The following is a 16,019-nucleotide window of genomic DNA, read 5'->3' as shown; positions in this document are numbered from 1 at the left end:
GAGAAATAACGGTGCGGGACTGCCCGGATCATAACGACGAAGAGTCACTCGTTGAAACTCGCGAAAGTACAAACAGAGAAAAGTTACTTTACAAGTCCGGGCCTGTTATTGCCGGCAATATCGCACTGGAGTGACCGCTCAAGGTAATTGCAATTACCTTCACAGCACTTTCGTGTCATTTCTGTGTGAACATATGCACGGGCAGTACTGCAAGTGAACGGAACTCACAGTGCAGCTTCCCTGCGGGATCATACGCACACGGAATATATCGCGTCTTATCTTCTTATGACAATTGATAGTATATCAAAACGGGCACGAGCTGCAGGCGTTTATTCTTGCGCTATTCGTCGTGCCGCCGAAAAGCAATAATGACAATTAATGATTGTAAACGAACTGATCTAGTTTCGATGAAGAACTGCAACGTATGTTAGCCGCGAAGGCAATCCGTCACCGAAGAGTCTACTTGTCGCGCTCAACGCTGCTGCCCTTCATTCCTTTCATTTCATTTTTATTTCCTTAAAGACCCCTTTTGAGGGGCATTACATAAGGGGTGGATACAAATTTTGGATGAGGTGGTACAAAGTCATGTGCTATGATGATAAATAGTTGTAGGCTTTTTGTGCGAAGATTATTATTATTACTATCATCTTTATCCTACGGCAAGAAACGTTAAAACAAGTGCCATTTTGCTTTTTGTGCCTCGAGGCGCAATCAACCGCACCACAGCTCGCAGAAATATTGGGAATTATGCCCGAAAACACAGCAATCGCCGCGCATCCAATGCAGATGGCCTGCACTTTTGCCTACACCACGAAAGTCACTGCTGTCGCCAGCGCCGCCGCATCTCCACTGACCTCACAGGCTGACGCTTGTCTATAGGTAAGGTACTGCTTAAAACCATACTAATCATTGCCAAAATCTGTTAATGCAAAACAAACATTTTCTTCAGGCACTCAATAAAAACTCAAAACTGCACACCATCATTTCCATACTGGTTCTTTGGCCAAGATTATAACTTTGTTAAGCAGACACTCCACTGTAATAATTTGCCTGTTTTTATAGTGTTTTTGTTGCATGCCTCAATCTACATTGCAGGTTAAGACATAACTTGTTTTTCACATTTCTGAATTTTCAAATTCTGGCATGGCATCATCTTCAGTCTAGCCACGTCTACAGCAACCGCATTGCAAAAATTCAAAACTGAAAAATTATCTTGCCTATATATAAAAAAAGAAATCTAACAATGTCGTAACTGTAGCATTGTATTCAAGAAAGAAATATACTGTAGAAAAAAAATGTTCTTGAGATCAACCAGGAAATTTTGCAAGAGTACTGTAGTCGTATTATTATTTTCAATAAACTTAAATGTTTTACACAAATGAAACAGAGAATTGTAAAATTATTGCAGGAAGCTGCATCCCTCCTACGTCGAGAGGTTCCCATTGCAAGGCAAACATTCCGACAAAATACTAGCAAACACGACTTTTATTAACATCCCGCCCATCATAAACTATATGCACTGTCAACAAAAAGGCGTTCTGGATGAAAATATCTTGCTGTAGAACAACATCAGCTAGGCTCTTCGGCTGAGAAAGAAGCGCCTTTGCAAAAAGAGTGGCAAGGTTAGCAAGAGCCGATGGTCGCAGCCCTCCTGCATCTCAGATCACGTGCTTAAAAATGCTAATAAATAAATGCAGTTGCACAAGCTGCCATTTGCCTGGAGGTTTATACATAGCCAGAGTGACAGAACATTAGCATGGTCATGTAGATACAAGATTCCGTGTGCTTGTGTATGCCACGTGTCCCATACTGCATTAACAACGCATGAAATGATGAAGCTTTGAATAGTGTATACTTATTTGGAAGTGGCTACCATTATGGGTTCCAGATACAAGCAACACTGGGGCAAAGAAAACCCACAAGGTCAACCTCTAGGTTTGCATGTTGCCTGCAAACATCTCTATCAAAAGGAGTAACTGGTGAACAAATAAATTTGTTTCTCCTCTCTGCTCTTTCCATCCCTGCTTCATTACTGCCTCTGTGTAGCCAAATGACGAAATCATTTTTATATGGTATGTCAAAAGTGACATAGGAAAAGTATGCTACACTCTTCGAGGATGCAAAACAAATTCCATGACCATCGGAACCTTTCCGATTGTACTTTTCAGAAACATTAAGGGTGGTTTCATAACAAACCCTGTGCTTCAGTCAGCATGTACAAGTACATAAAGTTCTTTCCTTACAGTTTCCATTGCATTTCTTTTTCATTAGGGGCAAGAGAATTTCATATGCACATACTAGGTAAGTCAATGAAGTTGCGAGCACATTTAATCTGGACAGCACCTATTTCAAACCTCTCAATCAAGAGAGCCATGTAATTCACTTTTGCTGGCTGTAGGGATGATTGACTAGGTACCCCAGAACACATGTGGATGGTATTGCACGGTACAGTGACAGCGAAGACGCCAAGGGAGGGTAGCAGGTACCAGATTAAACTTCCCGTGCACTTTGTTTAGTCCCTGGCAAAGAACTGATTGGCACTTGCTAATGAACGCCTCGAATGTCTCAGTCTCGGCATTGAAGTGTGGCTGGCAAATGAGCATGTGACGCTCTGATCGTTATAGTTTATTCCCTACCTTACCTATGTAAAAAGCAAATACCACAGTGGCATCACGCGCCTACACATAATCTGACCCCGCCAACTTCCCAATACCAGCCCACCGAAAACTTCCTGGCGCCATCATCCACAGCAGAAATAGTGATGAAAAAGCAAAAATGAGGGGACAAGGCAAAAGAAGCTGTGGAATGAATTTTTGGGGGACATTTTGGCAGTAGTACAAATAAATCTGACAGCACTGCTGCCTCTCGTTCGATTCCTAAAAGAGATCCAAGAGATCTAGCTGGCCAGGTCAGACTTTCAGCATTTTTGCGTCGTTTTGGAGAAGGCGCATCTTGACCTTGATCTCCACACATGCCTCCCTCTCCTTCAAGATCTTCTGGCCCAGCTCCATGGCTCGTTCCTGCATTCACAGATGATGGTGCAACAGTTCTGGGGACGCAATTTCATGCATACTCGTGAACCCCGACCTACTGTTTACAATTTAGCTGCACAGCCTATTGTTACGTAATGCAATACCTGTGCATGCACTGAGCTGGCCTGATGCTGAAAAAATGTTTGCAGCTCAGACCTGCTGCTTCAGATATTTCTAATACACACCCAGGAATCAAGTACCCATTGGTGAAAAATTCCCTCGATAAATAGAAAGAAAAGTTAGCACTCTCACGCAAATTTGACCCAAACACTGAACATTCTTTAGTGCCCTGCATTTGTAGTACAAAAAAAGCTCTCTCTTCAGTTTCGACAAGATTATTAATGATCTGCTGACACAACTTCGTTTTGTATTGCACGTTGTTGGCACTGCTCTTGAGTTGCAATTATAGCAGAATCTCGATGCCAGAAATATAAGGTAACGAAAAATATCACTATCGTCCAGAATTAATATCACCCTAGTTGAACAACTCGCATGGGAATGCATTCACACAGGGCGATGCAATTTATTTGTGGCCTCACAACGCCACCGCTTAGCACGCGACTACTGCGCACCGCATGACTTGCAATCATGTATTGGCGATGCGCAAGCACTCAAACATGCTCATGCATTTGTATCATGCACAGTGGCACGAAAATATGTTCGAAAAACCCAAAATTTTGCACACTATACTCGGTGCGTTGCAACTAGAAAATTTTATGAATTGATATCGTCCCGAAATTTGTGCGAGTCCATGATGATATCAAGAGTCTACAGTACCCTCAAACTAACTCTCAGGGCTTCCAATACAGCTTCTCGTAATGATTTTTCTCAGTGCATCTTCAAGAACGCCAGCATGAAGTAAATTAAATTCAAAGCAGCATGCATTTTCAGCGTTAAGGTGCATTAGACTGCAGATGAAACAAGGTCTGTTGCATACCGAAAGCTGCTTGTTTTCCTCCAGAAGTTGAGCCAGCACTTGCTTGAGTTCCTCTTCGCCTTCCTAGAAACACTCAAGTTAAGGAACAAGATGCCTATTCCACAAAACATTAACTGCAACACTGTCATAGCAGTGTTACATCCTTTTCCTTTATGTCGTCTACGATAAAACCTTGACATTTTTTTTCTTACAGTACCAAGCTCTTCGTATTGTTGCTGAAAAAGCTGTGCTAAAAAATACGATAACTCAGCATTGCGACTAACTGTCCATTTTCTTAAGCACTCTCAATGACAACATTCTGTTAGCATGAAATATAGCATTAGCTCGCTTGCAATTTTAAGCGACTTGACCTAAGCAAACCAATCTTGCACTGCTTGAAACATGGTAAAAAAAGAAAAGTAATAATAATAAAGCTCTTCAAAGCTAGATATTTCAGCATGAAAGCATAACGCAATGAAACAAAAGGATACACTCTCACTGCCTTCTGTTCCTGAGCTGCTGCCATCGGCTGATTCAACAGAGTACTGCTTGTACCTGTCATAAAACAAAACCAATATTAATACATTGGCATCTATTTCACACTAAACGCAAGACATAGTATGTACTGGACCTGCAGTGTGCACAAGTACAGTCTTTGTCAAAAGTGTAGAGCCCAGAGTATCTGCTTCCAAGACACTCTATGCTGCTTGTAATAGACTACCAGAGTTCAGAATCTTATAATAGTAAGATTTTTTCGCCCTACCCTCTCCAATGTGAAGGACCTCCACTAATCCTAAACAAGTGCTAGAAAGCAGACCCCCTGGGCTCTACACTTTTGACAAAAGCTGTACATCTGTTCAGGAACGAAAAATGGAGTCAAAACATAACGCAGAAGAGATGCAGGCAAACATACAAATACTAATTAATTGCTCTTGGGACTGCCAATGAAAGCTTTTTATGTGTTGTGAAAGGTTTTATGGCACATCGGCAACGAAGACCATCATGAACTAAACTTAGCGTAAAACAGTTTCTTTTTATAAAGAAGTCAGTTTGTTTACTTCTTTAAAAAAATTGAAAACAGAAGAAATTTCGATAATGGCATTTTCTTCGAGCAAGAGGCTTGGATAAAATGGAATGTGTTCGTTACAGAGATACGCAAAATGTTTTTTTCCCTTTTTTTTTTTTCTCGAACTTCATGCAAGATACTGACAGTACTACATCCAATGCGGAGATATAGGATTACTTAAAAAAATATGCTCTTCATGACTGCATGACTTCCATCCTTGTATGGTAGGCTTGACCAGGTGTAGTTTACTGTTTAATACCTCTGTCACACGAGCAAGCAAAAACTCTTTCACCTATCTTTTATCGAGTTGAAAGACTTGCATTCAAACACGCGACACTGGCGATCTCTTTTTAGCGTTTCCTACCGAGGACACTATCAAAAGTGTGGCGCTAGATCTTAAAACAAAACCACTCAGAATAAATCGACATCGCAACATATAAATCAAATACGTCTGTTATTACACGTTGTTCATGGTAAATTTAGCCACAGTACGTTCACAAACATTAAATTAAAGAAGATGGCGCGCATTGCCGGTTAGCGCCATCACGTGATATCTTCCAACTGTTTACGAGAGTGCTGCAGAAAAACTACATTATTGTGCCTAGTTAACCTTCTGCGAAGTGTAAAACTTTTTTTATAGTACATATACGTGACAAAGAATGTACTCTTGCTTCCTTCATTTATTAAAATATAATAACTGGTGTCCACTGCTACACCTTTCCAGCCGTAAAAGAGATTGGCTATCTCCGCTTTCGGAAAAGTCTGCTTCTCGAAAGGCGATTGAACTCTGTCGTGAGTCTGCGGATGAAACTCTCTTTGGCAGGGTGTCTTCTTATTCAAATGCCTTTATAGTTCCCGTGAGGCGCTATCCCGTTTCCCAAGATTACATTCACCAAGTGTGACACTGTCCCATTATCCCAAGGAGCCTGCCATTTAACTCTTAGTTTAGTCTGCATGAATTTCACACAGCCTTTATGGGTAATGTAGACTTGTTTTATTACAGTGCTACAAGCGAGTGCAGCTAATTTGTCTGCTTTCTCATTAGTATTCCCACGTGACTAGGGACCTAGCAGAACTTTATTACCTGTCCTTGTTTATCAACTTTTACGAACATCGTAGATGACATCAGCAAATAAAGACTCCGTTGCATTTATGTGGCGCAGTGCTGCTATTATACCTAGAAATTCGGAGTAAATAATGCTTTTTTTAATGTTTTCCTTCATTATTCAGCTACTGGGACGGAATAATATTCAGCAGTAAAAATTGAACAGCATTCGGGTACTCGCACTGTTTTCTCCCATTTTTCCCGAATTATTGAATTTCCAACATATTTTGCTGTTTTCAAACCAGCAGAATAAAATGCTGTATATTTCTTGCACATTTCATCTGGTGCAGAAAACCCTTGTAATATATGCTCACGTGGAATTGGCTTTGCATTAAAGTGCGTTAGCGTGAATTTGCATACATAGGGAAAGCTGTACCATGGCGGAAGCGGGTTCGGTTTCTGCGCAATGTTAAGAAGAGCATCCAGTACGTCTAATTCTCTGCATATTTCTTCAAAGCGAAGGAGTCATGGTCTGACAGCTTGAGGTTTATTGCTGAATAGTGTTCTGGATGATGCTGTTGTAACAACACCATAACAGACATGAAGGAAAGAATCAGACAGTTGGCAAGGCAAGAGGAAAGCGAGGCTTTCTTTTTTTTTTTTTTTTTTCAATTTTTCATTTTGCTTTTGACCTCAATTAGTGGGAAAGAAAGATAAAATTAAATCACTTTCAGGGTTCAGTTACAAGTGACACTGCTACCCAAGATAATGGAAGGTTGGACAGCCGTTGATCTAGCTCAGCTGGTAAGAGCCCCGGATGCAATATTCGGAGGTCCTGGGTTCTGTTCCCACCAGCGGTGAGTTGTTTTCCCTTCTACTACTCTGATTTAATTACCTTTCTGTCTTAAAATTGATAACGCCATTAACTGAGGTCGACAGCAAAATTAAAAATTTAAAAAATATATCCCTTGCGCTTTCCTTGGCATCGCTGACAGTCTACTTCTTTCCTTCATATCTCATAGCGAGCCCCTCATTTCCCCCTCAATTTTCTGCTTAACAGTATAATAGAGACATTTCCGAAGGGACCTTGTCTTCAGTGCATATAAACATGCCAGCATGGTTCTTCTGTCTGCGAGAGGAAGTTCATTTGTTTCAATGTAGACTATCTATGGGGAATGTTCTGTATGTACCGGCTGAGAGACAAAAGCTTAAGTTCACTGGAATGCACTGGATCCAGTCTTAAATATGATAGCCTAGTGGAACTCAAACTATGCATCCATAATCTAAATAGGAGCATATAACAGAGCGAAAAATATGCATAAGGCAAGTCATATGACAGCCACAGTGTTTTCACGAGAGTACTTTTAGGACATTAAGGGCTTGAGAAGATTTTTCCTTAAATGGTTTATGTGCGGCAAGAATGCAAGCTTTTATCAAAGGCAAGTTGTGTTCTTGCTTTACTGGTAGTTCGACTTCACTTGGATAGAACTACTGTTCTTTGAGGGGAGAATTTAAATAAATTCATTTTTGTCTGCCCAACTTATTCAATGTTACGGGCATTTGCCTCTCACATGCTGATATGATGGAGGATGTGCAGGCTATTTGCAGATCATATATGTAAACTGAATACATAACATACTTTGCAATTATTTTACTTATGGAATTCATTTCCACAACAAACAGTGTAGTGCTCAAAACACATCCCTGTGGCACCCCATTTTATTGAATGAAGTTTTTGACATAGTTGTGCCTAAATGAGCATTAAATGAGCATTAAATGAGTGGTTAGATAGGAAGTTACTCAAAACGTTTAGCATCCTGCCACAGATACCCAAGGCAGCATCGTCACGCACAATTCCCAACCTCCAAGTTGTGTCAGATGCTTTTTAGGAGATCGAAGAAGACTGCAAGAGTGTGCGGCTTGTACATCAATGCTTCTCCGATAGCATTTTCCGTATGAACAAAATGGCCAGTTGTAGAGCATGCTTTCTTAAAACCATGTTGATGAATGTCAAGAAGCTCCTGAGATTCGAGGATAAACATTAATTTAATACTAAGAATGCTTTCAACGGATTTAGTTAGTGCTAATGACCTATAACTGCTGGGGGAAGTTGGCAACTTCCCAGGAAAGCTCTTTCTCAGTGCTGCAGAGCGACACCAGCAAAACATACTGCTCACAGAATATGAACAAAGAAGAAAAGGAAGGAAATTATTACAACCAATAAAGCACTAAGAAAGGATCCTTATAAGCGGTTTACTTTACCAACATTAAAAAGCTGACGGTGCTGCGGTAATTTATTGTTACTACAATATATTTGGCCTAATCGGTACTTTTGGACAAAACAAGAGTCGATGACCAGTGAAAAAATAGATTTCTGTTGACGTTTCGGCTGAACGGGGGTCCTGTTCACATTGGAAGTTAGTCCATAGTGAACAAGGCCACCGTGTTGGGAGTAAAAACGTCAAATGAAATATTTTCTATTTCCTCGCTGGTTGGAAACCCTTGTTTCTTCCAAATGTAGGCAGATGGGATTCCGTCACATTCAAAACTTAATTGGTACTGTTATCAGTGGGGTTGACTGTAGCTAGTGCCACCTGGAAAGGTTGACAGGAGAAACAGCTGCCCATGAGCAAATGCCATAATCCCAGATGGAGCGATTCAGCTGCTGCCTGACCTTCAACTAGCCCCTTCAGCCATTGAAGCACTCACTTAGCTAGCTTCTGGTACTCGGCAATCTCGCTGCGCAGGCGTTCTGCCTCGGTGCGTTCAGCGGCAATCTTGCGCCGAAGCTCGTCACCCAGCGAGAGCAGCTCCTCCTGCTGGATGAGCAGCTCCAGCTCCTCGCGGCGCAGCTGCCGCATCTCGGGGTCCGTCTCCAGCTCAGGCGGCTTGGGAGTCAGCTCTTCCAGCAGCTTTGCCGAGGCTTCATCCAGCACTGCAGCTATGTAGCACGTCAACTAAGTATGTACACATGCCAGTCTGCCATGCCAACGTGAGCATCTCTATGTAGGCAAGCCTTGAAGTATGCACGGACACACAGTGTTCTGAAACTTCATCGGAAACATTTTGAAAAATTCTCCCACCTACCCCAGAGGCACATATGTGGCGAAACCATGAAGAAAGCTTGCACATTACTGACCCTTTTGTTGGACAGCAAGTCTTACAGTAGTGCTTACCTGGTTTGGCCCGGATGATGAGAAACCAGAAATGTCTGTGACGAGACTGAAGGAGCAAAAGACACGAACGTCTATTTTCCAGCGAAGCGTAGTCGTAGTGCCATCTAGCATCATTACAAAAATGTGCCACGCTTGCCTGGGCACTTCAGAACCATGGCGCTTTCCTCCAACGATGCCAGATGGCTCCACAACTACCTTTTGCAGGAAACTCAGCACTGGCGTCTTTTCTCAGTCTCATTGCAGACGGTTCTGATTTTTCATCATGCGCGGCCAAACAAGGTAAGCTAGCTAACAAAAAGGTCAACATTCAAGTTTTGTGCGCCGCTTCAGCGCAAATGAGCCTCTGGTTAAGGTGGGAGAATTTTTCAAAACAGTTCCGATAAAGTTGCAGAACACTATGCTTTCAGATAACAGAAGCCAAAAACTGCAACAAGTCTTTCTAAAACCCCAGCCTGCATTTAGAAACTAGACTATATGGTGTGCAATGACGTCGATGCACACGCATTTCAGTTCCAGCATGCAAGAAAACATAAATTTAGGTTTTTCACACTTCCCATCCCCAAGTGTGTGCACTTCAATGTGTCCATTGTTTTGCATGTTATTTTAACAAAGCATACGTGACTGTCACCTTGGTGCATTCATAGTTTCATATGCACCAAGGTACACCACTATGCATGCACACTTCTCAGTGGAGTGATGCAATCCAATTCGATTGGGGGAATTCTTTTAACATTCTGAGTGCTTTCTAACAAATAATACATTATGATCCATCACAGCGCGACAGAGTAATACAGCCCAGTTTTCATCTCGTAACCTTACAGCTGCATCCATGCATGCTTATTGCATTAAACTCCACAAAACCTAGGCTTTGATGTCTTCCATAGTGCAATAACCTTGATTGTGGCATATTATCGAGCCTGAACCTACTCCTCAAATGTGGTAACCATTCTCCAGGCAAAGCAACGTGAACACTTTAGCAAAGTAAAATGAGCACATATAGCGCACTGCACTAACACACATGTGGAGAACTACTGTTCTAGACTGAAAAAGGTGCTTTTTCATGTTTAATTCAGGAAGGAGTCATCTTTTCAGACCTGAGATTATACAGTTTTGGTAACAAGTTGGAAACACCTCAGCATGAAAATATGGACTGGTTAAGCTGTAACGGCGAGTAGGACTTCAGACTGGGAAAGTGGCTAGCAAAAACAAGGGCATCAAGGTGACACTTAGAGCAGTGAGTGGCCTATCTTTCATCCATCAAACGCTATAAAGTGCTCTAAACTGCCCTAAAGTATCATCTTAAGTTCCACACACCCCAAGCTATATGACAACCATATTTGAGCAGAATAAAGCGCTAAATGTATGCACCAAACTAAATTTCATAAAACTGCACCTGATAACGAAATAATGTCAATAGCAGCATAATAGTGTCATCTTTCTACCACTGTATAAGATACTGCACACTATTATATTCAACTATAACTATCATCCATATGAACCAGTTACATCTATAAAGCAGTATCACATCATATGGTTCCCAGGTAGCAAATTGCAATCTGACTGTAGAGCAGCAGTGTAAGCCCATAATCTTCTGGGATGGTATATGCAAATAATGAGAGCTATGAATACAACCCTTATGCCTCAAACCAACTCATGCCATGTAATTAGTTACCTTCAGCTGCAGACTTTTCAATGCCGTCTTCCTTGAGATCTCCAGTGGCATGCATTTCTCCACTGCCGATGACATCGTCCTGGGTGATCGACACACTAGCATGAAGGTCACATCAAGAATGTGACAAGAGCAGAGCTACACAGAATAAAGCATTCAGGCCATGCACAATTGTGTCCAAACATGACAACAGCATCTGTCAACATAAAAAAAAAAAAAAAGAACACACGGACTATAAATCATTCTATGTGCTAGCAATGTAATAGCACTAGAAAGGGTCGATGCCTTTGTATTGAGCTTTGTGCCACATTGTCACGGCTGTGTTTGCGGGCCCCTACATGCCTGTTTGCACACAACCAGACACCTCTTTGGGCCACTTATATTTTAGTTGGAAGTTCCCTCCAAGGCGTCTAGAGGTAATGACACAGAGGAAATAAAGAGAGGTCAAAATGTACAGTTGTTACTTCCAAGCTCGTGACAGAACTTCTCTTTGGCGGATCGGTTTGATGCCACCAGTGCCCTCCGGCCAATGAGCACACTTCCTGTCTGGTGACGTCACTTCTCACCAGCCAATCAGTAAATTTCATTACAAATGCCGACAGATGCCTTTCTTTTTTCTTTGAAGAGGTTTCTAATGCTGTGACACTGATCAACAGCAAAATCAACAATGTACAAAGTCAAAGTCAAGTAAAGGCACAATAATAATCCAAAAATAGGTTTCCATCACTCATTGCATTCTCTAGCCTGACAGTCACCATAAACCATCTCAAGCTAAATTTTACTAGCAAAAAAATCTGCATATTCAAAGGAGATGCTCAGGTAACTTTCAAGAACAAAAGAATAGATGGTTCTGGGAAAACCGCGGACAGTAACCTCATTGTGCAAATGAAGAAATGTGGCCAGAGCCAAATAATAATAATAATAATAATAATCCTCACACAGCCAACAGAGTACTTGCAGCCTGCCTTCTGACAAAACACAAATCTCAAAAACAAAACACACAGAAGGCTCTCAATGTTTGCAAGCACTAAGCTGCCAACTCACGGCAGGTACCCCCACATAACAAGCAGTGTTTGCCTTGCGCATGAGCAGCATGCAAGCCAAGTGCAAAGCAGAGAAGGAAAGAAAAAAAGTCTTTAAGCAAATGTTCATTCACGAAGGTCTGAGTGGCATGCAAGCCCAGCAGTGCAGAGCATCATCTTCACGAATGCTGCAGGAGGACGAGCAGTGCAAGCTTCGCAGGCCAAGCCATGACAGAAGCGTCCCCGTCCACAAACGGCGGAAGCCACTGATGGCGCCCACCTGAACCCTGACTGGCCGCTCCTGAGATTCGGCCGCTGACACAGCTGCCACAGCTCCTTTCGCGACGGGACGGTGGAGTGAAAGTGACGGCGGAGTCCCATCCATTTCAGAAACAATGGAGGGTTCTTGGTTCTGAACTTGGTTCGGGGCACCAGGTGCCAAAGTCGTCTTAGGCTGCTCGTTCGGGAGATCCTTGGTTGGTGCTGACTCGGTTGGAGGTGGTGCTGTAGCGACAGGTGCTGTAGCTTCGGTAGACGGTTGTGGCGGGGGTGGTTCCGCAGCTGCAGGCTGCCTAAGCCGCGTGTCAATCTTCTCGACAGAGTCTGCTCTTGTGGCTTCCACAGGCACCTTTTTCACTTGTCGCAAGACGCGCAACTGTGCAGTGTAAGGTGGGTAGATTACAGGCATGGTGCCGCAGTACTTTTGTGGGACACTGACAAGACTTAGCCCCACAGAACAGAATGTTACATCAGACATAGACCAAGACAGAGGAAACCTAACATTTCAGTACCTTTGCTGTACTTGCATGCTTTTTAGAGCTCCGGCTAATGTATGCTTCACTCTAGCGGTTTGCAAGCCTAGCGGTGAAGGTCACTTTTAACTACGTTGAACAATTCTGGTTGGCGTCGGGGAATCGCACCATATGTACACCATGGCTCCAAATATAAGGCAAGGTGCATTATGAAGCAGTCATTGATTTCGCATGCACACTACTGCTGCAGATTCGTGCTCAGTTAACGGAATTTAATAATTCTTGCTGCAAAAACTTAGGAGCCTTACGGAGTACAGTGTTACACTAGTTAACTGGTAGTATCTGATAAAAGCAAACTAGTTTCTACAAACGATATAGCTTTATGTTAAAGTAGAAAGAAACATACATTGCTGAACAGTTTGTACTATACGTCAAAGTCTCTTAAATTTCCATATTTCCAACTGAGCCAGGCAGTGACTGCAGTAACAAAGAATGCACACAGCACAAACAGATTCGTAAATTCATCTTTCCTTCTGGGCCAGTGTCTACCATTCACAAGCAAGAGAGCCCATAACATATTTTTTTTTTTATTTCACTGCTCATATGTTTACAAATCACAGAGATACACCTGCCACTGACTGCGCTGCTTAGAAAAGAAAGCCAAACATTTGGCAACAAGAATTATGAGCAAGCAGCTATTCTGAGCATACAGTAGCAAACATGGCTAACCTTGTGTAACACTACCCCATTCGGGCTCGTTTCGGGCAGTGTTCGTGCTAGGAGCCAAATTATTTGCGGATGTTATGAATCAAATCTTGAGTAGGTTGTTTTCATGTGCACGGCGCTCATGCTGGCAGAGATAAGTTATCTTTACCGCAGAAATGTCACTCTGTATATGTAAGTATATTTTAAGCTTAAGTAAGTATGTTTTCCCTAGCTGGACTTGCCAACTGCCTTAAAGGGACACTGAATAAAAAAAGTGAAGTGCATCGATAGAATACCAGTTCCTGATCACAAAGACACCACTCTTACTGAAAACAAAGTTCTAGTAAGGTAAAAAAGAGCAAGAATAGAGGTACATGTGCTAGAGGTACACGTGCTATAGACCAGAGGTACACGTGCTAGACCACACCACTCGCCGACGTCATGGACGGCATCATTTTATCCAACTACGTAGTTGAGTTGAACTGTTCGAATTCAACTGGCGGGAAAAAAAAAAAAAAACTGCTAAACTTCTTATCGCAATATCTCATCAATAAATAAATATTTTGCTGCTGGACAAGTGACAGCAATGTCACGAAATATCATACTATTGGGTTGTGCTAACATAAAAATTGTCATCAGTGTCCCTTTAAGGGGGGACGCGACCTTTGAAAACCGAAAAATCGCGAAACAGTCGATTTTTGGAAGATTATATATTCCGGTAGTATGTCTTATAAACTACCATTTCTGTAATTATCAATGCCCAACTCGCCGTAGAAATACTCGAAATTAATTATTTAACAAGCGGCGGCAGCCGTGGAGCAGCGAGCAAGCGCCGAAAATTCCCAAACTTCGCGCGCGCGCCATTCCTCTATGGTAGCAATTCCTCTCCCGCCGAACTGAGCGCCGCCATCTTGGTCTTGTTTTGTTTGTGAATTCTTGCGCTTTTTTCTGCCACCCTCGGCGGCGGCGGCGGCGGCGGCGCGGTCGAGGCGTGTCATGCTACCGATTGAGAGCCTCGTGGCGGCTTTCAAGTTTCCCGCGCTCAAATTCAAGGCTGCGATTGGGCAAAGCGCGCGCTCCGCGAGAACGCGGGGGATCGGGCGACTACTATTGGCTGCTGCGGCCGTTGACGCGTCAGTCTCCGCCTCCCCGCGTCGTCTGCTACGGCTCTTTGCTTGCTGTCGTTGGCTGTCTTTGTACTTCGTACGTTCTGTTTGCCTTTCGCCATTTTTGCGATCGCCGGATTTACGATCTCTCGTCGTGCCCTCTGAACGGTTTCGTGCAACGTGTTAAACGTTGTGTGGTCGCTCACGATGCCTCGAGGTGGGACACTTATTCAGTGCAGACTTGGCTAGCTTTTTTTTTTTTTTTTTTTTTTCCGGCGAGATGCCGCGATAGATAAACAGGGAAACCGCTTGCTGCGTCTGCGCCGCCCATCATGCTAGGGCGAAATGCCGCGGGGGAATCGGGAATGCCGATTGTCGCGGCTTGCAGAGCACAGGATCGACGGATCTCAGCATGTGGAAAATGGTCCGCGGCACCAAGGCGTTCGCTGTAGCCAAGATCGACGGAGCGCCATAGCCCTAATGTATATTTTGACGGTCGCACCGGACTTGTTCGTGATAATTGCGAGTGTTCGTCTTAAGTGGGCTCGACTGTACCTGAATAAATTTTTGAGGGCAAGGCAAGCCCATGTATTCAAAATATTATGTCTGGAATTTGTCATAATTTGGATAATCAACATAGGTCTAATTGATAACAAAAAATCCAATTCTATGCTATTTTTCAGCAAGAAAATTTAGAAAAAGGGCTTTGTCTTGCCCTGAGGAACCTATCTAGGAATCAGCATGACAAATTGCACAATGCCAGTGCCTTTCACAATTTCTCCAGGCTTGGTATAAAGGACCTATTCGAACCAGTTTGATATGCTTCTGTAACTTGAGAACTAGCGTGCACAATTCTATGAAACTTGGCGTGTTTTCATTTGTTAATGTCATGAGCCTGTCTTGAAAATTTCTTCATGATAACTTGAGAAACAAAAAAGTTATTGTTCTCTCAACCTTTGATAGCCGTTTTCTCAGAATCAATTTTTTGCACGGTGTGGCTGCTAGGGAAAGTCATAGCTCAAGAACCGCTTATCGGATTTTCATGAGGTTTTTTTTTGTTATATACCTAAGTAATATTCTGAGGGCAAGACAATTTGTTTTTTTCAAAATATTTCATCTGTAATTAGGGGCAGTCAATTAAAATATTGTTAAGTCAGGTGTAAATTTGAACACTAAATTTGGGGCTGTACTAAAATTTTTCAGAGAGGAAATTTGGAAAAAGGGAATTGTCTTGCCCTGGGAAAACTATCCAGGAATGACCATAACAAATTTCACACTGCTAGCACATTTTGCAAATTCTCCAGGCCCGCCCCTAGGGACCTATGTAAACTATCTTGATATACTCCTCTAACTTAAGAACCGATGAGCCCAGCTCCATGAAACTTCGTAGTTCTTCAAATGTGTGTACTATGAGCATACCCTGAAAATTTCATTCAAATACCTCAAGAAATAAAAAAGTTGGTGTTCAAGGGTAGCCTCCCCCCTTGAAGAACTAAGAGGGCATCAAAAATCTAGCCAAGCTTGTTCTAT

At 42.5% G+C, this 16,019-nt stretch overlaps 1 protein-coding gene across 4 annotated transcripts in view; it reads right to left on the bottom strand.

Moving 5' to 3' along the window:
* Window positions 1–473: 473 nt before the first annotated feature.
* Rlip (Ral interacting protein) overlaps window positions 474–16,019 on the bottom strand; it is a 37,872-nt gene continuing 22,326 nt past the window's right edge. Inside the window, exons 10-15 of one of the 4 annotated variants that reach the window (XM_084606303.1) lie at window positions 12,207–12,581; window positions 10,908–10,986; window positions 8,769–8,994; window positions 4,440–4,503; window positions 3,970–4,032; window positions 474–3,020 (exon numbers count right to left, since the gene is read on the bottom strand). In XM_084606303.1, the coding sequence (XP_084462429.1) occupies window positions 2,910–3,020; window positions 3,970–4,032; window positions 4,440–4,503; window positions 8,769–8,994; window positions 10,908–10,986; window positions 12,207–12,581 (918 nt within the window). In that variant the 3' untranslated portion in view covers window positions 474–2,909. Of the gene's footprint in view, window positions 3,021–3,969; window positions 4,033–4,439; window positions 4,504–8,768; window positions 9,001–10,907; window positions 10,987–12,206; window positions 12,582–16,019 lie in introns of all 4 variants that reach the window. The other 3 variants (XM_084606302.1, XM_084606305.1, XM_084606304.1) reach the window with 3 other exon arrangements.

This window comes from Amblyomma maculatum, chromosome 6, assembly GCF_055883805.1.
Source record: "Amblyomma maculatum isolate TAMU_Amacu chromosome 6, ASM5588380v1, whole genome shotgun sequence".
In the NCBI taxonomy this organism is placed as follows: Eukaryota; Metazoa; Arthropoda; class Arachnida; order Ixodida; family Ixodidae; genus Amblyomma; species Amblyomma maculatum.
This window is presented reverse-complemented; position numbering and strand designations above follow the sequence as displayed.